At 31.9% G+C, this 24833-nt stretch overlaps 1 protein-coding gene across 2 annotated transcripts; it reads left to right on the top strand.

Annotated features, from left to right (window-relative positions):
- The first annotated feature begins 10599 nt into the window (after positions 1-10599).
- Positions 10600-23337, top strand: LOC139513499 (uncharacterized). 2 transcript variants are annotated; one of them, XM_071302081.1, is made up of 8 exons: positions 10600-10737; positions 16004-16080; positions 16743-16809; positions 17634-17718; positions 20182-20259; positions 20311-20376; positions 21312-21363; positions 22581-22764. In XM_071302081.1, exons 1-8 carry the CDS (start codon positions 10723-10725, stop codon positions 22753-22755), a joined length of 615 nt encoding a protein of 204 aa, XP_071158182.1. In that variant the 5' UTR covers positions 10600-10722; the 3' UTR covers positions 22756-22764. The 2 variants fall into 2 exon arrangements, with proteins under 2 accessions (XP_071158182.1, XP_071158181.1); XM_071302080.1 differs by having other exon boundaries at positions 20182-20376; positions 22581-23337.
- Positions 23338-24833: the final 1496 nt, after the last annotated feature.

Raw genomic sequence — 24833 nt, 5'->3', positions numbered from 1 at the left:
AGGCCTTTTCAAAGTCTACAAATGCACAAAATAGTTTCTTTTTTGAGTGTTGTAAAACTTCAATTAGAGAGTTCAGTAGAAACGCACAATCAATTGTTGAGTATTTTTCTCGGAAACCATTTTGATTTTCTTTAAGAAGAGATGTTTGTTCTGAGAATTTTTTAAGGCGTTCATTTAATACCGCTGTAAAGACTTTTCCGAAACAGCTCACAATAGTTATTGGTCTGTAATTTTTGGGGTTGCGTTTGTCACCTTTGTTCTTGTAGACGGGTTTTATCATTCCTTGGACCCAATGTTTTGGGATTTTTCCGGAGTCGAAAACTAGGTTGAAAATTTTCACATATATGTCTATAAGAACATGAGCGGATGTTTTTAAATATTCATTATTCAGTTTGTCTTCGGCGCATGCTTTGTTATTTTTCAGATTTTTCAGCGCTTCTCTAAATCCAGACTGCTGTTATATTAATAATGTATGTGTGGTTAAGAATAAATATGATTGTTTAAAGACAGTTATTTCAAATTACTTGGACACAGTGGGTAATATTGAAATGGGTCGATAATTTTTTGGATCTGACATAAAACAGTCTGTTTTATCCCCTCCTTTAAATAGGAGCAACTTTAGCAAATTTTAATATATTAGGAAAAATTCTTGTACATAAACTAAGGCTTATTTTGTGAGCAAGGGGGCTTGCTATAATCGACCTTGATAATTTTAAAATTCTTGGTACAACACCATCAGATCCGGTTAATTTAGTTATGTCTAGATTTTCTAGCTCATGTAGAACTCATCATTTGTGACAGTATATAATGAGAATTTAGCAACATCATTTATTTTTTGATTTGACATAGTTATTAATTTTCTCAGATTTAAAACTTTTGTGAGGATTTGATATCAGCTTCTCACCCACTGTGCTAAAATGATCATTAAAGCAGTTAGCAATATAATTTTTGTATTTCCTTCGTGTGTTTAAATGTCAATTTCATGTTTTGTTGTTGAATTCGTATCCTTTAAATGCCTCCAAAGAATTTTACAGTTTTTATCGTTATCTATTGAATCCATAAAATAATTAGCTTTTGCAGAACGAATTAATTTACTAGTTTTATTCCTATATTTTTTTTATAATTTTCAGTGTCTTTCTTTTTTTGTGAAAAAAATCTCTTTGGAATTTTGATTTACTGATTTCAGTTGATTTCATTAGTATACCATTCTGGTTGAAATCTATTTTTTACACATCTAGTAACAACAGGTGCATGTTTACCTTTAAACATTCACAAGTAAGTAATACCACATGTCTATTGCTTCGTTTGGACCATTGAGTTCGTGTATTATATCGAATGGTGTGTACTATCCTCCTCCCGAAGTAGTCTGGTCCGACAGACATATAAACTGGTTATCTGTCGGACTAGTCTACTCTTAAAGGTGGGTAGTTTACCTAACCTAAAAATTACTTCACGGTTTAGCTAGCAAGCAAGCTAGTTAAAGATATTACCTTTACCTACACACCCAATGCAATCGGCTGTAAGTCGGGTTTTGCATGTATTTTCTTGTTTGCCCAAAGTGTCTTGTGATCGATTGGCACCACTTGTGATCCGGTGTGGTCAACGAAAACTTAAAAAAAATTCTCTCGTCTGAATCCCTTATTTAATTTACACTATATACTTAGTTCTATGTTTGACTAGTCGACACATTCATAACATGTATGGTCGCTGTAACTATAGATATAAAACAGGGGATACTTTTTGTACATATGTAATTGTTAATAATTATTCTGAAGCCATGCTTAAATGAATTAAATTAGATTCGAAATGGTCCTTCAGAATATATACCAAAATCAACGTTTACCGTGTACCAACATTCTTATAAAAAGTAAAAGCTAGGCTTATTCAATTTGAATGATTTTGTGAAATAGTCTAAGTATATTTCTCGCAGTGAGTCCATCTAGATAATCTTTACGGGTGAACTAAACACTCCAAAAATATAAAGAAATGAGCATTTTCCAAATCTTCTTACTTATTATAACCATTGCAGTTTGAATAAAACTTGGCTGCAACTATCTTTAAGCTGTTTAGTTTACAACTTGTTTCAAGTTTGCTATCTGAAATAATGCTATAGTTACATAAATAATGCCCCACCGCCATCATACGTATTGTTTTCCGAAAAGTAACCTTGCTTCAGGCAACGTAAAATAAGTGTTGATTATGTTCACGAAATTCGTAAACTTGAGTTAAATTGACTGATTGTGCTAAACAAAGCATCCTGTCAATGTAGGTGACCGATTCTGGTTCATTGAAATCTGAAGTCCGAGATTAATGGAATAAGAAAACTACTAGTAAGTCATCTCAGTTTTGCGACATTTGACTACGATTATTATCAAATCGTGTGTCCCTTCTTGTAGACATGGATACTGGTAGAAAAACTATTTTCTTATGGAAATTACCACATTTAAAATAATAAAAATAAGGAGGTATGATTAATGCTATCATTTGCCTCCAAAAACTTGAAAAAAATCAACTTGTCAGTCTTTTCAAAATCGTGTTATTCGTCAATTAATAAATTAAAACGATAATGCAGTCTGGTCACTACAGAGTAGAAATAAGTTGTGCTGTTACTTCAAACTTCACATATTTGATCGAATACGACCATTTTACACATGATTTTGGTAAATATAAGTAAAAGAAAAAACTTATCCAAATCAAAATATTTTGCTAACATCAACTTCTTTATATTTAAGAACCCATGAGCACGTTCACATACCCCACGCCCCCACATTGTCACTGGGCAAACAAATATCAACAGCTAGCTAGATTTAAAGACTCATAACTAAACAAATGTCAACTGATAAAAAATTTCTTGAGGATATGCACATTAACATATTATGTCCTCATTAACTACAACGTTTCATAAAATTGTGTTGTGAGGTTTCAGAGGAGTTGCGATGACAGGACTGACGGACTAACGGACTGACGGACAGACGGACGGGTAAAAACATGATACCCTCCGCAACTTCGTTGCGTGGGTGTATAATAAGACACTATACCACAAATTATATTTTAAAGGTAAAAATGTTGTTCATATCTTTATTTCAATTAAGCAATCTATGTCATTTTGTCAGATTTGTTTTAGTTTTTTTCTTTACATAAGAGAAGTTTGGAGGACTAACAAGAATAACGAAGACAAAATTCAAAACAATAAAAAAAACTATTTCTTGTACTTATATTATGAATGTATAGTGCCTTAGATTTTTAAATTCGATGGGTAAAAGCAGTTTCATTATCTTGATTTTTTTCTTTGGCTACATTTTAATTTGTGTTTTCTAGTTTCAGGACAGTTAGAAAAAAAATCAGTGAGATTTGCAATAAATATCGCGATTAGTATGCAATCAATGTAAAAAAGAAACATGCATGTACTGTATCATACTATATTTATACTTAAACATACCTTGAATTTTGTTTTATTTAATTATCTCTAATTCCATATACTATATGTATTTATTTCTTTTCATTTTCAGTCAGTTTCCATGTCAAATGATACGCTCTCGTCATTTCAGTGAATTAGACTGATTATTGATGATATGCAGGATTGTATATACCAATAATAACAATGGATTTTATGGAAAATTTATTGATTTAAAGCATTCTTTCGCTTTATATTGACACACTCAAAAGAATAAAACATGATACTTTTCAATATTATTGCGGTTTTCAATATGATTTCTTGATATATATATGATAAAATATGGTCCTGTCTTTCAAGTTTTTGTCATTGGAATACAACCCCTCCACTTATATATGTTCATGTTTTAAGTTAGAAACCTCTAGATCTCCAGAGGATGTACAATGTCATGACGTCGCGTACGGTGTTGGTGTTAGTTTTGGTAACGTTAGATTGACGTTATTTTTCATGCATTGTATAAATAACGTCGTACTTTTTTCATTTCGTGCAGCTCAATCATACAGCATAATTTATATGAGCGGTTTGCTTGACTTGCTACGTATAGAACCGAAATGAAAAAGCGGCACATATTTTTTTTAAGTACAGTTAAATTAAAACAGAAACATAATATTCATTTAAATTAGTATCCCCTTGGACATTGTTTGAGCAAAGATATTTTCTCTTTTTTTGATTGAAACAGGATATTTAAAAAAAAGTTTAAACCCCTGTCCTTTCTGCTGCTTTTTCTTTTAGTTTAAACATATTTATTTATAGTGAATTGGGAAACAAGTTATTACAACTTATATTAATCCGTTTCCACTTTGAGGGTGCGAGTTCCTCCTTGTAGCCTTAGCCTGCTCTTTTCGAAATCTAAAAGGGTGACTTTTACGTGCAAGAGATACTGCTCTCTCTTAACTCGGGTTAGTCATTTATCGCCCCCTTCCGACGGACTATCATTGTTTCACAAGACCATCATACTCGCAAATGGTGTCAAGTATGGTGGCCGGATGCGGCCATTTCCCCTTTTCGTGTTTCCGCGTTTTCTACTCTCAATTTTCGTCAAGGGCTTTTTCTTTTATCCGCTTTTGATAATTTCCGAATACAATTTTTATTAGTTGAATCGTTTGTTTCGTCGCCTGTATAAAATGTTAAAATTAACCACAATAAAGTTAATTTAATCAAATTTGCCAATTTCATAAACAAAAGGAAATTAAATCTCACCTATGAACAAGAAAACAGATGGGCGCAGATAATTTTAGCGAAAAACTACTAGGGGACGTTTTAGCGCAGACATGAGACTTAGAGTCCATTTTAGCGCAGGATTAATCCGTTCAGCTGTATTTTTGATAGCCCATTTTAGCGAAAACTTTCCTAGTTGAATAATTCTAAATAATACTACAACCACGAACATTAACTTATACTGGCTTAATATTGAAGTTGTATATGTATTTATATATATGTTCACGTTGGTTCATCATGGAAATAAAAGTAATTCTATATAGTTGTCACTCAGCTATTTTTTTGTTTTTCTTGATACTATGATCAAATTATATAAAAAATACAATGTATAGACGAATGTGCACCACAATCTAGACAAGATAAAGAGAAAAATCAGTTCCTACTGCAACTTTATGAACAGTATTGTACAGGGGGTATACCCAGAGCCCATTACGTACGTTCTCTGGAATATAAATTTCAGGCTAGAAAGGACTTTTAAAATTTGATTTTAAAATTTTAGTTTTATATTTTAATGGACATGATATTTTTTAAATTGTGCTGTCTTGCTTCTATTTAAAAAAATGTTGATCATTAATCATTAATCATAAAATGGATTAAAGCATTAAATTTGCTCTAAAATGGGCATTGATAATTTCCATTTTCGTTCGAATGGGTTTTAAATTTTGGGCTAAAATGGGCTTTACTTTGGCGCTAAAACGTTAGATTTTTTTTCTCTAAAATGTCCTACCAATGCGCTAAAATGTCCTCCGCCGAAACAGATACAGATATTAATTTTAACTAGATTCAATAAAAATCTGTTAAGATATTGTATCCAAATTATGATAATTTGAAATAAAAATTTATAAATTTGATATATCAGATCCCTTTTGCACTGATTGTGCATGGGCATATGTTTTCTCTTCTAGATCTCGCGCATGGGTCTTTGTTTTTAATAAAAAGTGTGCAAACAAAATAAATATTGAAACAAACATATAAAGAAAAAAGCAAGGATGAACTTCAGGATGTTTCATTAATCCTTGTATGTGCCCATCGAAATTGATAAAGAAGCATGCCAGGATTTTGAGGAAGGGGAAGCATTTTTATCCTTGCATGTTCCCATGTCCCTAGAAACACACTATCCATTCTTTCTGATTTGAAAATGTGCAATATAAATTGATCCTTTTTCTATTATAATCGTTCGTTCTAAGACACCAGGTCCCATGTACTGAATAGAGAACGTTCAAACTAGTCCCCAAAACTGCCTCAAATAATAGATAAAAGGGAAGGGAGAGGGTTTCAGAAACATTAAACCTGTTAAGAAAGTTTTGAATAAGCATTCAATGACATATTTGTCGCTGGACGTCAGATAAACAATGAATCAATACACAAACAAAGCGCCAATTTGGGTTACGCAATGTTTCAATCAATCTCATTATTATACATGTAATTAAATCATACTATTGGTAGAGAAATTCACAATTTGTTATATCAAATTGATAATCTGTTATATCAAATTGATAATTTGTTATACCAAATTGATAATCTGTTATATCAAATTGATAATTTGTTATATTAAATTCATATTTTGTTATATCAAATTCATAATTTGTTATATCAATTCATAATCTGTTATATCAAATTCATAATTCGTCATATCAAATTGGAAAAAGTTAATTAGCATGGCACGTAAAGGCTTCCGTAATTTGCGACGTTAGGCACTACATGTCAAGTTTTACAGAACGTAACGCCAAAACAAGTAAAAAAGCATGGTGTGACATTATGACTAGACAAAAGTAGTCGCTGACTGTGTCATTAATTCTTCCGACATGTGATCGAAAATGGGTTCAAAAAAATATATGTATGTTTGGGCTATTCGGATAATTTGGTATCTAAGGCTAATCTCGAATAGTTACCGTTTAATTTATAGACGAGGGACGACTTTTAGGTTGACATATAGAATAAAAATGTATCGTTGAAGACTTCATATGTTGTTTGATTTTTATCCCAGGACCGTAAATTACATAGAGGAGGGGTCATAGAGGCATGAAGGCAGTTGCCTCCTATTGCAGGTTGACAAAAAAAATAAAAATGAAGAAAAACATTGAAAGGAAAAATAAACTGTTTTACAGAGATTTGTCTCGCCTTTTTGTAATGATAATAATGGAAATCTTGAAATCAAAATAGCAATAGATTAACATGTTAATTATGAAAATATTCTAAGTCGATGAACCATGACTGAATATACATGGCTAAACAATATCCATGGAAATGACATGTGATAATGCTGATACAACTGCATACATTATACCATTGACTAAGTCACTTCTGATAAGTTGTTCCATTTAAACAAACCTAAAACCGGTGACAAACATTAACTTGTAAACTTTGTACAAGTTTCAAAGTCCATAAACCGTGATGAGGGGCAGGGGTTATATAATCTCCATGAAAAAGATACTTGTAAATGCCCAATAAATTCAAATACCCAATAACATTGACTTAAAACATTTGCAGTTAATCTTAAACTGATCTTATCACAAACTAGTACATGTTAACTCAGCAAATTTGTAAATTCAAAAGGCAAAGACTAAGGGGGCGGAACCAAAAAATCTCCATGGAAATGAGATATGCCATTGCTTTACAAAGTTCTGCATACTCTTGTAAACTAAGCACAAGTTTAAAAAAAACCAGACCTTGACTGAGGGGACAGGGGCAAATAATCTCCATTGTAATGAGATATGCTAATGTTTATACAACTGCATATAAACTAAACCTTATCAAAAACTAAAACATTGTTGACGCTGCCACCGCCGTCGACGCCGGAAACAGCATACCTATGTCTCGCTTTTTGACTCCGTCAAGGCGAAACAAATAATGTTAAAATCATGCATTATTCTAATAGCACTGGTTGTTACTTATACGTCTATTAAGGAGATTGGATCAAAATGTACAATAGAGCAAGCAATATTATAAAACACAGTTCTATCCAAATATAAAAGAAATACTATGGTTCTGATAGCCTTGTCAGTTTAAAAGGTCATGCAGTTATGAGAGACCGTTTTCCATAAAACACGGAACAGGTCAACAATGACGGAAAGCAGATTGTGTGGTCTGGTCATGCAACACATATATAGAAGTGACAATGTTGGCTTATTCGCTGGCATGCTGTAGTATTGTCTCGCTATTACACAACAAGCTAGTCAGGCTTAAGGGACAGTTAACGGCTATAGTCTCAAAGCCGCAATGAAAACTTTATATTGAGCAATGTATCTCAGAGGCGGATTTAGGGGGGCAGGGGAGGCGGATTTAGGTGGACCAGGGGGTCCGCCCCCCCCCCCCCCCCTTTTGAGAAAAAAATTTGGTTGCTTATATAGGGAATCATTGAAGCGTGACGAAATCGGGCCCCCTCTTAAGACAGCAAGTGGACCCCCTCTTATGAAAATTTCTGGATCCGCCACTGAATTATTGTTTGATCATGGTTTGATAACTTCCGAATAAAATTGAACCAATCTGTTTTTTAACCTCTCTATATTTTAAACATGTAAATAGTTAAATTTACGGATTTCTTATCAACAATTTGATCTCCATGAGAAAAGATTTAAAACAGCTCTTCATGCATAACACCATTTTCTTTTGCAGTAGACAAGGGGTCTCATTGGGGTGGGGTGTGTGGGGGGGGGGGGGGGGGGGTATTCTGATAGACATTTGGAGTATGAATGTTTTTAACTATAGTCTACGTACGTTTCCGATCATACGAAAAGAAAAGCTTTTCTGGTTTCCGAATCCCTACATTTTTGTTGTATATTTGTTATTAGTGAGTAAAAAATCGGTAAACTGTGACAAAATAACTAGTCTTGAGATCAGCATATTTTGCTCATTTGAAAAGAGTTTTACTCGAGGTTTTACGGCAAGTCTGCATTTGAAAAGAGTTTTACTCGAGGTTTTACGGCAAGTCTGCAGTTTCTCTTCCACCTACGAGTTTCTGTGTTATTGACAAGAATTGTCATTTAGCCTATACTCCCCCCCCCCCCCCCCCCAGCCTATATGATCATATATGTAACACTCAGAAACGTGTCCTTTCCCCCAAACGTGTCCGATACTCCCAAACGTGTCCACATCGACGTCACTTAACTGCAAAACATGTCATGTAAAAAGGGCGTCAAAGCGTGTCATTTGTATTATTTAACCGCCTAAACGTGTTCATTTTTTAATGAACACCCAAACGTGCCCAATCCGTCAAACGTGCCCAATCCCCCAAACTTGTCCTATAATATAAAGGGAACTAAAAGATTGTTACACTGATATTCCGTAAAAATAAAACTGTCCTTTTCCGCTCCAAAAAAATGTAATTTAATTCCGAGTTACGATTAGTGTAGATTCCTAAAAACCGTAAAGTGTAAATTCTTATAACTGTACACAATTCATTTAGGCTTAATCTCAAATTCACGGAATAATTAAGGTACAATCCAAGAGTTCCGGCAAATATTCTTCCGCATCTCATTGTATAACTTATACAAAGTATGTTGTCGGCATGAAATATTTGCCACTGGACGTAATGTCTCTTGTTTGCGTGTATTTAAGAGATGCTCGAAACTAAAGGTTCATAATATAAAACCTTACTACCAGTTTATAATTTTTAGAGCTTTTTTTCCATTTTTTGAGAGAAAATAGTTTCTTAGTGAAGTTTAAAAAAAATCGGTCTTTACTGGCTCTTTAGATTTTTAAGTTTAACTAAGTTTATCCCGAATAATCGTAAACAAATTTAGACTCAATCCTAAATCCCCGGTATGATAATAAAACTTATGTATAGTATTTATTGTTAATATGATATCGTTCAAATAATGCATGAAATATTTGGCACTGGACTTATGACTCTTGTTTGTTTGTCTTCACTTTAGTAGTGATGCTGGAAATCTAAAATTTACTAAAATACCTGATAACCAGTTTATGATTTGAATATCTTTTGAAAAATCAGAACTGTTGGAAAAAAAGGAAGTCAATTCTTTCAAAGTCCTACCGTGCGGTATTCGCGGATTACAGCTGATTTCCTAATGCTTGCAAAGTAAAAGTTTATTTGGCTTGCTTGCGTGCTATGTTTGTGTAATTGTTAATACATGCAAGCTTTGTCAATAAGATTGACATCTTAAAACATATTGTATAAGCATAGTTTAACCTGAATATATTATATTTGAATTTAATTTTAATTTGGTGTTATCCTATGGTAAACGCTTAATCCAACTGAACTAGAATTGTTTGTACATGTTTGTGCGCTCTAAACGAGCATAATACTTGCAACTGGACCATAAGCAATTCCAGTCAAAAGTCGATTTATATGTTACAGATTAAATTTGCAATAACAACCGGCATTGAACCAACTAATACTAATAAATGATCACTTCATCAACTGTGTCCCCCATTATAGAATTGCCGTAAACGTTAATGATTTTATTCATGTATTAGCGCTAAAAGACGTGAGACGTCCTGGCGTTACAGTGGACACGTTTTGGCGAATAACAATTATCGGACACGTTTGGGGGTTATAAAATCATACACGTTTGGGGAATATTGGATATTACGGACACGTTTAGGGAGAATAGACACGTTTGGGGGACTCGGACACGTTTGGGGGACAGGACACGTTTGGGAGTGTTACATATATATATAACTATAAATAAACTGTTTGTTTTTTTCTGCTTTTTTAGTTTCATTATTTATATTCTATCAATTTATAACAGTCTTTTAAAAAGCTTGTTATTTTTAAACAGAGTAGCGAACATCCTTAAGTACTGCGCTGTAAAACCTTTCAGCTTCGTACTTTTAAGTTGCCACAACTTGGCCATTTTTTTTTTATTTCGGACGATGACGGTCGATTAAGAACAAAACTAAACGAACAAAGTATGATTTCACTTGAACAAACGCAAGTGGATAGTGGTTAAACGTTTTCGAGTTTTTAGTGTGACTGTTTGAAGGGAGATAATTTTAGCTCTTCAATTTAAAGTTCCGTTTGGTGTGAAAGTTTCTTCTGTTATCTGTCTGAAGAACTGTTGACGACGTACGCGGTATAAAGCATATATATGTCTCTTGAACAGGTTTGAACAGAATAAACAGGACAAACATTTTATTTTTAGTGCAGCCTTAACGATTAATTTTTGAGTCCACCAGCCCGAAGCTCAATTTTTAACAATTTTAGTTGGATTGTGAATTTGTGTTGCCAGTTCTTCTTCTCTATTCTTTCCTCCACTATCTGGAGTACCACTACTTTTGTAGTGTAGCACGGATAAGCAACTGTGTGCATGTGCAGGAATATTGTACAGTGAATATGATCCAGTTGGATTGTAATTTGTAGAAAAGCCAGTGGTTAAGTATGAAGACTGTTCGTGGACACGCACATTGAAAAAATGGTCCTTTCTTTGCACCAACACCAAATCTACCATACTTGACCCATAATTTATTTAGTTTTTCACATGTTTTTGTTCTGTATATTTTTGCTGACCAAATAAAATAAATGAACCATCTTTCTATCGACAAGTATCGTGTATAAATTTATATGATAATTCGTAGTATATACTGTATCTACGATCTTTGCTTATTGCGTGTGTCAGTTACAGTAATAAATTATAGGCCAATTACAATTTTTTTTTATTTCATTTACCTGAAAGTTGAAACTTCATTTTTGTAATTTTGAAATCAGAAGACTTACAGAACTAAAGTGACAGCTGTTAATAGTCAGTGGGAGGTGGAGTTGGAGGTGTTTATATGATTTCATGAAACCTTATCTGGATATTCCTATGTTCTTACTAATTTTGCCCCAACATCATCTAAACTCCATTTTTAGTTTATTTGTCTTAAGTTTTAAAATGGTTATCAATTATTAAAAGTACCCAGTCAGGTGGGGTCTAGGATTTTGAAATAGGGATAGGGACCTGACAAGCTAACATTTGGGGTGATTCATTTAAATGTCTATGCATTTATCATATGATATATGCAACTGCTCTATATGGAGGATGCCCCCTCAATCATTTCATCATTTTTGCACGGCCATTCATTATCAAATACTTTTATGATATGTCATTACTGGGGAATCATTATTCATAAATATCTCTCATTTTTTCCTTAATAGCCAAGTTCTTTAGAGCTGAAATTAAGATTTGTCTTTTAAAGGACATAAGCTACATGAGTTAGACAAAAATTAAAAGGACAAATTCTTTTAGATTCAAGTATCAATTATTAATAAAAGTGGAATTTTGATATAATATTTCTCTATAAGCAGTTTTTTTGGTGCCAAAATTGGTCAAAATAAGCTAAAAAAACATTGCTGATGTATTATTGACTTGCAAGTGAATAATTGGACCTCATGTAAATACATATTCATGTGAACTTCAATTGAACCACTTAGCTGGAGATAGATTAGGCATGTAAAGTCTTGTTCAGCTATTTAAATAGGTAAAGAACATCAACATTTATTGTGAACTTGTTCTCGTCCTGAATATGCATGAAATATTTGCCACTGGACGTTAAGCAACCAACAATCAATCAATCAATCAACATTGAAAAGGAAACAAGGATGAACCATTTAGTTTACTGATTAGAACCACAAAAAAAATGCGTATTTATACAGGTTAAAACGATTACTGATTGACTCACATACTATTGACACAATAACATGAAATCAAGCAGAACTAGAAAAATCCAATTGCATGCTGGTAGCTATATCTATTTATATTTATGTTTATATCCAGTTAAATGAAGATCTGCCCTCTTTGTTTGTCATCTCAATTCAATGGTTTATTATATGGGTGTCTAGACTTAAGGTGGTACCTAACACTACAGGGAGATTACTCTGTAAAACCAGCTAAACGTTTTAATCACATTGCGTTGTTAAGTAAAAAATCTCCCTTTGACTTTAATGCTAATCTATGAGTGGAAATAAATTTATACCTGATTTACCTTTAGAAATTAAAAACTTTCATATATCATTCATGAAAGTACAAATGTAGCCCTATCTTTTGCAACAATAAAAACATAGGGTCATGCAGCATTTTTGGGCATTCACATGGCCTTGTTTACAAACAATGTAGATTCGCACTGAATTCCTATACTGACCCCCATTACTTTTCAACCCTGTAGAGAAATAAATTAGTACATTCAGCATTTATTATTTATTTATTTTCAACTCTAGTTTTGATCCATCTACCAAAAAATATTTATAACAAACATTATCTACCAATCAGAAGAGCACATGACTTCACTTTTAGACAGAAAGCTCTCCCCTAAATGGGCGGTCCCTGATGACGTATATTTATTTACTGAATTTACCCCTATAAGGGACTTTTTTACTTCTATTCCATTTTTTTTTGTAACAAACATGTAATGTATCTAATTTTCAAGTTCCAGTTTCAATACAACCTTCATAAATGCTGAATTTGTAAAGATAGAGCAAAATTTATACTACAGCCCATACTGCGGCCAATGTATATTTGGTATATAAAGTTGCGCATTGACTGTTTATAAAAGAATGGTGTAAAATACTATGTTTAATAAATATGAATTGTTTTTTTTGTGTTTGCTTTGACCAGTATTGCAAGTACATCTAGAAACTAAAGTCTTGGTGTACTCTTAGTTAGTTTTTTCCTTGTATGGAAGTTTTTGATTAAATACCATGAAAAGACCACAAAAAGACTTTTCAAAGGCTTTTTTAAGCAGTTTCATACCAAAGAAAACAACAATTATGTTTCATTATACTAAATCTGTGTTTTAATTACTTGTAAATTTCACAAAATGTCATTGACAATCACTCTGCAGAAATTCCTGTTACCCCAACATCAGGATGGGTTCTTCGCCAAAACTAGACAGCCAGAACTGAAGTAGAAAAAAGTGCCAAATATGAAAAAATAAGATTAGGTATGACCAAACTTTACATTTGGGAGATTGAAGTAACAATTTAGAATATTTAAAAGCAATTATTTAACATAAAAATCCAATTTCAAACATTTCAACACTTGTTTCATAAATGAAGGACATGTAATCATGAAAAGTTGTCTAGTATATTCTTTAAATAAAGAAACGCAATGCATTATGTAAAAATAAATGAATATCTTCATGCGGTCAGATTATTCCAGTGTTAAAATACTAGAAAAGTGCTTATTTACCACTTGTTCTACTTTTTCATTTGATTTTATACATTATGAGGAGAAATATGTGCAAAATGTGATGTAAATGGGGAGAATATTTATGCCTTTGATTGATATCATAACTCTCAAGTGTAATTTCTATTGTTTCTTTCAATCTGGACACAAAAACTGATTTTTACCATATACTTCATGCTTCTCTCACAGTACACTGAGTGCATCCTGGATAGCCGCAGTTAAAGATAGAAATTTGTGTAAAAAACAGCTTCAAATGGTTCCAAAATACCTCCATAACATTAACATTTACAGGAAATGAGTTTTGTGATTATTGTGTGGCCTTGAACAAGTACAGTAAAAAGGTGCATATTTTCCTATAGGGTTAAATTCAGTAAAAAATCTCCCATTGACTTTAATGCTAATCTATGTGTGGAAATAAATTTATACCTGATTTACCTTTAGAAATTAAAAACTTTCATATATCATTCTCATGAAAGTACAAATGTAGAGCCCTATCTTTTGCAACAATAAAAACATAGGGTCATGCAGCATTTTTGGGCATTCACATGGCCTTGTTTACAAACAATGTAGATTCACACTGAATTCCTATACTGACCCCCATTAATTTTCAACCCTGTAGAGAAAAAAATTAGTACATTCAGCATTTATTATTTATTTTTTTTCAACTCTAGTTTTGATCCATCTACCAAAAAACATTTAAAACAAACATTATCTACCAATCAGAAGAGCACATGACTTCACTTTTAGACAGAAAGCTCTCCCCTAAATGGGCTGTCCCTGATGACGTATATTTATTTACTGAATTTACCCCTTAAGGGAATATGAAGCTTCTCAATGATCAAAATTAGTGTTTGTCAAACTGCTATATAACCAGTGTAATTTTTCTGATAAAATGGTTGGTTCAAATTCTTTGAAATTTTTATATTTTTGTCAAAGAGTCAAAGTAAATACTTTGTCAAAATTTTATGAAAATTAAACGAGCAAAACTAATTTTAGAGAAGCATTCAGCATTTATTATTTATTTTTTTTCAACTCTAGTTTTGATCCATCTACCAAAAAACATTTAAAACAAACATTATCTACCAATCAGAAGAGCACATGACTTCACTTTTAGACAGAAAGCTCTCCCCTAAATGGGCTGTCCCTGATGACGTATATTTATTTACTGAATTTACCCCTTAAGGGAATATGAAGCTTCTCAATGATCAAAATTAGTGTTTGTCAAACTGCTATATAACCAGTGTAATTTTTCTGATAAAATGGTTGGTTCAAATTCTTTGAAATTTTTATATTTTTGTCAAAGAGTCAAAGTAAATACTTTGTCAAAATTTTATGAAAATTAAACGAGCAAAACTAATTTTAGAGAAGGTGTTGGGTACCACCTTAAATACACAAAAAATGCTGATAATTATTATTGAGTCCATGCATTGGTAATAGTTTTTAGACTTCTTTAATTTGGATATATGTTTTACATCAAACATGACAATTTGAGTCAAATTAGTGACATGAATTTGACAGCTAATGGTCTTTTACAGTGATTTTATATAATATAAATGTATTTTATTATTATTGCATGTTTCAAAAGTCTTGACCATTGAGGATAATTTTTTAAAGAAAATAATGAACCAATAAATTTGAAAATTTTAAGAAAAAAATAAAATCCTGAAATCTTTTTTGTATTACCTTTTCAGTGTTTTATTATTAGCCAATATGTTTATAAGTTGTCATCTACATTTATTTGCATAAAGTATACAAGATAAAATGGAAATATCAATCATGGCCTTGTGTTTCCCTTCAACTTCTTTTGTTTTGCCAATCAGAGTAGATTTTTGTATCAATTATCAATATCGTTGTAAAATTTTATTTTAATAACAAATATTGATTTGGTGTCACAATATCTCAGTAGCATGGGTTCGAATCCTGGCAAGGGAAGAACAAAAAATTTGCGAAAACAAATTTACAGATCTAACATTGTTGGGTTGATGTTTAGACGAGTTATATATATATACACAAGCAAATCAGGGTGAAGGTTAAAAAGATAGTAACTATATAAATTTTAGATTTCTCAAGTACAAGATGAGCAATTAACTTAAATGCCTTTGAGTTATACACAAGAAAAAATAACTATTCATTTATTTTATAACTTGTTTCATTTTAAACGAGGGAAGAACACAAAAATTGCTAAGGCATATAATTTTTTTCATTTTAGAATTCTTGCCAACAATTTGAGCAGTCTGAGGAGGACACAGTCTGTAGCTACAACAACACCCCATATGAACCTGAGTGGTATGTTAAGTACCCAATTTTGGAAACAATGGGGATGATATAAGTATTAGTTTTGGCAACTTACAAAAAAATAAGTTAGTGTTGAACAAAACATTATTTTGGATCAAAAAAAGAGTTGGGACATTTTTTAACAATGTGTGATATAGGAAACAGAATTATATACTTATTCAAGTTAGCCAACTGTTTATTGTTTGAAATATGTAAATTTATTGATCAGATGGATTGAAGGAGTACCTATTTTTTTGCATATCTACCACTTACCTTGAATGTCTTAAATAGCACAAAATGATCAGCAAGACAAGATTTACTTATAAATAAGTCAAATATTGCCAAAATCTACAGTAGACTTTTATAGGAGTGGATGACCTTAAATGACATTTGTTATTACATTTCCTGGGTTGGTCAAATAGCAAGAGGTGGAGAGAAAATGTTTAATAACAGAAAAATTAACAGCAAAACTAGATATATATGAAACTTGTTATGAAATCTATTCAAATTCATAATGTTGGAGTGTCCCCAGATGCACATACCATAGATGGGCAACACAGGCTCTTTACAGTTTGATAAGGTCAATAGTCAAGGTTTAATTTCTAGGGTCTTGAGTGAGCTCTTTTAGAAAATTGCATTTATTTCATGAATTTTAATTTTTTGTTATTTTTCAGTGAACTATCATTTGGAGAGGACTTTATTACTGAAGATTCAATTTCTCCAAAGAAAAGAAAGATTGATGTAATAATAACTTTATTTTGTACTGTTACACCACTGTTCCAGGTTAGAGGGGGGGGGGGGGATCACTAACATGTTTAACCCATCCACATTCTGTATGTATGTGACTGTCCCAAGTCAGGAGCCTGTAATTATGTGGCTGTCGTTTGTTTATGTGTAACATATTTGTTTTTCGTTAAAGCTGACTATGAGGGATGGGCTTTGTTAATTCCTATGTCATTTTGGTCTCTTTTGGAGAGATGTCTCATTGGCAATCTTTTATATTAACTCTTTTTTTATGTTGTATTATGGTACTATATGCCTATCAGAGCATGTCATTTATTCACAAACATTTGCTTTAACATGTTTTGATTTTTATAAATTTTAGCTTTTGCATTCCCAAGTTATGGGGTTTTATTCATTAAAATGGGGGGATTTTTACAGTTTATGGACAATAACTCAAAGGTGCTTGGAGCAGTTTTCATGAAACTTTGGTGACTGGATTATCTATTAAAATAACCTCCCTTTATTTACTTTTTTATAAATTTTGTGATATCACATTGAGGATATGGAACTTTATTTTTGAAGATATAATAAGCTCATGGCGCAGTTCTTTATTATGTTTGTAATCACTATATATTTCTGCCTTTAAAGTTTTAAATTAGGATGATATGTTTATTACAAATCCTACCAGTAGTACTCTGATTGGAAATCCAATAATAACTAAAATGAAAGAATATTTTTATTTTTTACAATCTGCAATTTTTAAATGATGTAACCTTTCATCTCAATTTGATGTAAGCTATTTTATTAAAACAGTATAATATTGGTTGTAATTTCTTTAATAGAAAGATGGGTTTTTATGTCCAGCTACTCCGGACATACCTTTGACCTCGAGTCAACATGGACAACAGAAACATGATGCACAAGAAGGTAAATCTATATATATTTGTTTGAAATGTACACCTCATCAAAAGTCAGGTAAAATATAAATTTAAATCATTAGTCGATTTATGTTCAATGTGTATCAGTGAAATTTTGCAGAATTGACTTAAGTCATCTAAAAAAACATGGAACTTTACAAAAACCACTATTAGATTAGAGATTATCTCCAATTCAATTCAATTCAAAGCTTTATTTATAGTCGGCATGTCATATAACAAATAAACATAAGCTCTCTGAGCTTTTATAACCGACAAACGCATACATTTACATAACAATAATACACAATACAAATATTAAAACATAAAAGACATAGAACATACATTTCATGCACATTTAGGCTGCACTATTAAATACTATATTATACACATGCATAAGCACTAAAAGCAAACATAAAAACTAAAGCACAGCATTCACAAATTATAAAAAGCTTAGCAAACATTCACAAGAAGCAGCACTATTATATTTCAAGCTATAACATAAAATATATAAAACTATGCACATGCATTGCAATGGCATGAGTTGCCATTCCATGAGTTTATTAGACTCTTGAATTGGGTAAAAGATGTTTCAGTTCTAAAGTGGTTTGGCAACTCATTCCATAGTTTGGCAGCAGAATATCTGAAAGATTTCAAGCCATACCTTGTTGTTCTTACGTCTGGTATTTCAGCTAAATTTTGGTATCTGAAAGAATATTTTGTTTTTTTAATATTTATAAGGTCATGGAGGTATACTGGATTTTCATGATTGAGTGTTCTAAAGACCTCTATTGCCATGGTTCTTAGGCGTCTTACTTTAAGTGATGGCATTTTTGATTTTAAAAGTAAGTCTTCATATGTGCTGTTGTGATCCTGGTAAATGAAGCGAAGTGCTCTTTCTTGTACTTTTTCAATTTTTTTAGTGTTGGCCTCGCTGCAGAAATGCCAGGACAATGAACAGAAATTAAAGTTTGACATGATAAAGGAGTGATATATTGTTAATTTTCCAAGTTTGTTTAAGTATTTGCCAAGTCTTTTTAATACATTTAGTTGTCTGGATACTTTTTTGCAGATGTTTGATATATGCGTGTTGAAATTTAGTTCAAAGTCAATGGTGATGCCTAATAGTTTGACCTCTTTTTCACATTTTATTTTGTTACCTGCTAGATCAAATGTAATGTTTTTGCCCATTGTTTTTTTGCCAATTGCCAAAGCTTGAAATTTTTCAGGGTTTGCCTTCATTTGATTGGAAGAAAACCATTCTATTAGAGCCAAACTGTCTTTTTCAAGTGTGGAGATAACGGTGTCTATATCTCTATTTGCATAAGATAATGTGTTGTCATCAGCATAATTGTAGAGTGAACTGTTTGTGGTGAAGTGAAATATGTCATTAATGAAGATGTTAAACAGTATAGGACCTAGAATAGAACCTTGTGGTACTCCTTTGTATATGTTTTGCCAATTGCTCAGACTAGAGCCAACTCAAACACATTGTTTCCTGTTAGATAAGTAATTTTTAATGAGTTTTAATGAGGAAGTTGAAAGACCATATGCTTCAAGCTTAAGCAGTAGAAGATCGTGAGGGAGACAATCGAAAGCCTTAGATAGATCCATTAGAATTGAGCCAATAAACTTATTTTGATCAAGTGCCATTTTCCAGTCCTCTATAATCCTGAGTAGAGTAGTTTGACATCCATATTTTGGTCGAAATGCAGATAAGTATGGATGAAAGTGTGTATTGAAGTATTCAACTAGCTGGTTGTAAATTGCTCGTTCAAAAAATTTTGAAACTGCTGGAAGTATACTTACTGGTCTATAGTTGCCCACATCAAGTACATTGTTCTTTTTATGCAATGGTACAACTTGTGCCTCTTTTAATTTGTCTGGAAAAGTGGCTGATTTAATAGTCTTGTTTATCAGTTCAGTTATTGGTTTTGTGATAACTGGTTGTGCTAGTTTTAGAACCTTAACTGATATGCCATCTATTCCTGTTGCCTCAAATTAATACAAATTAATATAAATTATATAGAATTTCAGGAATTTCCTTTTTTTTTATGATGCACAAAATATATGCATTAGTGATGCGGCTAAAGGATGTAAATCAAATACTTATACAATCATCATTACCTCAATCATGACATAAGATAACTCTTATTGAGAAGCATTCATTTTTGAAAATGCCTGCCAACAATAAAACTGATATGGAAACACTTATTTTATAGCAGGAACACTTATTTAACAGTTGTGTCATGTTTTTCTGAACAAATCATACTCTCAGAATATTATCATTTTTATTAATTTATTGAATTGGAAAACAGAATTTTGATGAGCCATAAAATACAATACTTAACAGAGGAATGATACTTTCAAATCAGAGCTATAAATCTTGATAGAATATGTATAAAATATATCACAAACTTGTAACAGACATGTAACCAAGACATGGAAACAGTCACTTTGCACTTTGTCATTATAGGTTCAGAACTTGAGGCAGAATCTGAGTACCAAGAACAGTATGAAGCAGAGGATATTCACTGTGAGCCATCTCTACAAGGTCTGTCACAGTTTAATGAAGATCCCAAAGACTGTGAACCATCTCTACAAGGTCTGTCTCAGTTTAATGAAGATCCCAAAGACAGGTCAATGATGTGTATGGCAGAACTTGTACAAGGTAACATATCCAACTATAGCAGTCATCACATGACTTTGGCGATGTCACACATCACCCGTATCATGCCCAAGTAAAATGTATAGAAATGCGCAGGGGCTTTCGGCAAATCGATTAAATAAATTACTTTTAGATCATGATACAAAAAGTATGGACATATATAGCAATTCTTCATATAGTTAGAAATATATTTATGCCTTTTGGAAAAGTTTAAAATTTGGTCTTCTCCCTTCCAAATGCTTTTGAAAATTTGTCTTGTTGCCTCGATAGTTCACACTGTTAAATCAAACATCTACGATAAATATTTGATTTTCTGTCGTGTGTAACCTGAAATTGTATTTAATACAAAACAGATGAAAAAATTGTGGAAATATTTGCTTATTACTATATTCATAAATATTTGAAATATTAATATATAATAAAGGGAATATTCATTAAAATTATTGAGTTTTAACTGAAATTAAATTTAATAAAATGTAATTAAAAATGTTCAATTATGTTCCACAGGTTTAAACAATGAATATATTGATGAAAATTATATGCAACTTAAATTTCTCATAAAAGCACCAATTATCAGGGTCCTGCACAAAAAATAATTAGAGTCTAAAATTTAAACTGTAGTGATGAAAAATTAAACTTTTAGTTTTGGTTTTATAAAGATCTATTTATATTTTGTATAGCAATATATTACGAAATTTAGACTTGAAGATTAATTTATATAAAAAATGTCAGTGGAAAAAGGGTGGGGAAGGGGCCGGGGAGGGAGGGGAATAGGTCTTTCTTTAACAGTAAGATATGAAAAGATGAGAACAAACTTTAAAATCACTCTTTGAACTCTTTGTGCATAATTAAGAAAATAATATATATATATATATCAATATAAAAAAAACATAAATGGATAATTTGTTTTAAAATATGGTTATCATGTTTACTTTCAGATCTTGGACAAGATAGTAAAATGCTACATAACCAATGGGCTGAAACTTTTAGGTAATGTCTACATCTTGTAAATTCAATTGATACAAATGATGTATAAGAATGAAAATATTGTTCAAGAAGACGGACACTGAGGTTTTTTTAACATGCAAACTCACAAAGTTAGAAGACATATCTATTTACTCATACAAATTATTTTGATCCACAAACTACCATGCTAGTTGAGCTCACCATAGATCATTATGGTGTTTTTGAGTTTTATAAAAATAAGGGGATATGGTACCGTATGCTCACCAATACGACAACTATCAATATAGACCAAGGACAAAGATATAAACAATAATGCTTCTAATGGGAGAATCAATATTAACTTTTTAAGTTAAAAAAAATACTTGAAACATACATTTGTCCTTGTTTTAGTTGAAAGCTGTACAACTTGCTAAACACATAATATTACATAAAGAATGTTGATTCATAAATTTGAATTGAGACAATTTTAGGCATTCTCTTAAAGGTTCTGTTTATCTGCAGTTTGAGCTTATAGGTGTCAGACCACCAATTAAATATTCCTATCTGTTCAACCAAATTTTGCAATTTTCACAGCTTTCTAAATATTTTACCTTAACTTTAACTTCATAGAAACCAGGTATATCCTGAATTGTACATGTATCAGCTTTCTACATGTCAATATACATTTAAAGCCTTCAAAGAAAAAGACTGACCTTCAAAAAGAGGTACTCCAAAAATAACTCCTGGTTTTCTGGAAATCTTAAATTAGTATACTGTGGAGCGCATTAATCTTCAATTCTTAATGCAAACTCATAGACTTGACTCAATATGGTCTAAATATATTTCTCTGTCACCAAAAGTTTCCTTTTTGCAAATTTATTGGTTAGTTTTAGTAAACAAGGACATCAAAAGCAGTATTTTGTGTCAGAGTAGGGCTACTTTTACATACGTTCTAAATTTGAGGGAGTAATTGGTGGTCTGACACCTAATAGGACTTGATCTGTCTATATAACTTGGAAATGAACATGAAAGATTATAAGTTCATATATTGTATGTCCAATCAAAGTCTGATTTGATTGGTCGGTTGAAACCATAGTGTTTGACATCTCAATAATAGAACAACTGAGAACAAAAATTCTTTTATTTTAATCGTTCAGGAAAGTTCAAAAGGAAATGTTTTATTATTGAAATAGGTTATTACATTAGTTATTCGAAAACAAATTAAACCTTTATTTTCAAAGCAATGTTGATTTTCTTTTTAGTGAAAGTGAAAACTTTGAGAATTTGTGTCCAACACGATTAGATAAGATGATTGAGCAGGCCAAGCAACTAGAAGAAAGTCTCCTGAAGCAGAAAGAGTTACTGTGTAACAGACTGAATGTTATTTCACATATTATTAAAGCTAGTATAACTGAAGGTCCAGGTGGCGATCATTAATCACCTTCTTATCACACATTATTTTTATAGGAATCTTAATTGTTTTTTTTCATAAATAAAATTTGATGAAAATTAGGTTTTAAATTAGTAAATAAAATTATAAACAGTTAATTCAAACTCCTGTATTTTGAAATGTATACAGAATTCAATTTAAGAAATTTCAAAGAAGAATCAATTTTGATTTTTTCCCCTCCGAATTGTGTTATAAAAGCTTATTGGAAGCTAATTAAAAGTAAATACATGACTTTAGATATGTAGGCTAACTCATTTAACAGAGGAAACATTGACTTTATATTGTTTTTGAAAATTGTCATATGCTTAAAAATGAATTATTCATGTAGAAATAGCAAAATAGAATAAGTTGGTTTACATTACTGTGCAGTCAATAATTGTAAAATATTATATTACAAAGAATATATGATTGGATAAGTGACATTTAAAATGTGAAATAAATATGATCAATAATGAAAAGTTGAGAAATGTTTGTTTGTGGTTTATTGTTCTTTTATTTTTGAATGTTTGTTCTTGTTATATTGATATGAAATTTAACCATCTAGTAATTAAAAATATATAAATCTCAAATATTCTTTAATGTTGTATTTACACTTGACAGTTCTTTGGGATCCCTTTATTTTGAAATACTAATTTGTACCATTTTTGTTGTTGCTGACCCACATTTGATAATATATAATCATTATTTGAAGAGTAACAGATGGAGTTTCTATACAGGGACTTTTAAGTCTTACTTGTCTCCCTGGGTTCATGAGCCTTTTTGAACATCAGCACTGATCACCTAAAAAAAAATATAGTTATGTCCCTTGGAAATATTAATTATATAAAATTGCATTGTAAGCCGTCTCATATTTATATTTCTAGTAGGATGTTTATGAACTCTATATCATAGGTTTACCGGTGTGTCAGCAATGACTTGAGTGAGTTCACAACTCAGGCTGATGTATTAGTTTTACTGGAGTTATATCACTTTGCAATGTAATTTGAATTGAACATTGCAAAATAATTGTAAACAACTTATAAACAATGATAGGTTCACAAAATCAAATTGTATGTAAACATTTTATAAATTCTCCAGGATCTTGGTTGAAAACTAAGGGAGGATTTCATTAGATATAAGCAGATGTGGTATGAGTGCCGATGATTCAACTCTCCATCCAAGTCACAATTTGTAAAAGTAAACCATTATAGCTCAAAGTGTGGTCTTCAACACGGAGCCTTGGCTCACACCAAACAGCAAGCTATAAAGGGTCCCAGAAATGACTAGTGTAAAACCTTTCAAATGGGGAATCCAACAGTGTAATCTGTATAAACTAGAGCCAGCTAGCAGCCATCTTGGATGGTGGAACAGCTACAAAGTAACAACACTTGGTCAGCACCTCATAAAGAACATTCATGCTGAATTTGGTATCATTCCATTCAGTGGTTCTCTAAAAGAAGACATTTGTATCTATTTCTCATAGGGTCCTATGTTAAACTAAGTCCCCCTGCTGGCAGCCATCTTGGATGATGGATCGGCTACAAAGTAACAACACTTGGTCCACATCTCATTAGAAACATTAATGCTATGTTTGGTTTCATTCCATTCAGTGGTTCTCTAAAAGGAGTCATTTGTCTGTATTTCCAATAGGGGCCTATGTTAAACTTAGTCCCCCATCTTGGAAGATGGATCGGCTACAAAGTAACAACACTTGGTCAGCACCTCTTAAAGAACATTCATGCTATGTTTGATTTCATTCCATTCAGTGGTTCTCTAAAAGAAGACATTTGTATGTATTTCGCATAGGGTCCTATGTTAAACTAAGTCCCACACTGGTGGCAATCTTGGAAGATGGATCGCCTACAAAGTAACAACACTTGGTCAGCACCTCATAAGGAACATTCATGCTATGTTTGGTTTCATTCCATTCAGTTGTTCTCTATATGAAGACATTTGTATGCATTTCCATTAGGGTCCTATGTTAAATATGTCCCCCAGGTGGCGGCCATCTCTGATAATGGATCCGCTACAAAGTAACCAGCACCTCATAAGGAACATTCATGCCATGTTTGGTTCCATTCCATTC

The sequence above is a fragment of the Mytilus edulis genome, chromosome 2, assembly GCF_963676685.1.
Source record: "Mytilus edulis chromosome 2, xbMytEdul2.2, whole genome shotgun sequence".
In the NCBI taxonomy this organism is placed as follows: Eukaryota; Metazoa; Mollusca; class Bivalvia; order Mytilida; family Mytilidae; genus Mytilus; species Mytilus edulis.
The sequence above is the reverse complement of the archived record's forward strand: the minus strand, read 5'-3'. Positions and strand labels throughout refer to the sequence as shown.

Excerpts from the sequence above, each read along its gene's own strand:
- LOC139513499 (XM_071302080.1), top strand. Across the intron at positions 16,810-17,633 it reads CAAAGAAAAGAAAGATTGAT|AAAGATGGGTTTTTATGTCC; the intron begins GTAATAATAACT and ends TTTCTTTAATAG. Across the intron at positions 17,719-20,181 it reads GAAACATGATGCACAAGAAG|GTTCAGAACTTGAGGCAGAA; the intron begins GTAAATCTATAT and ends TTGTCATTATAG.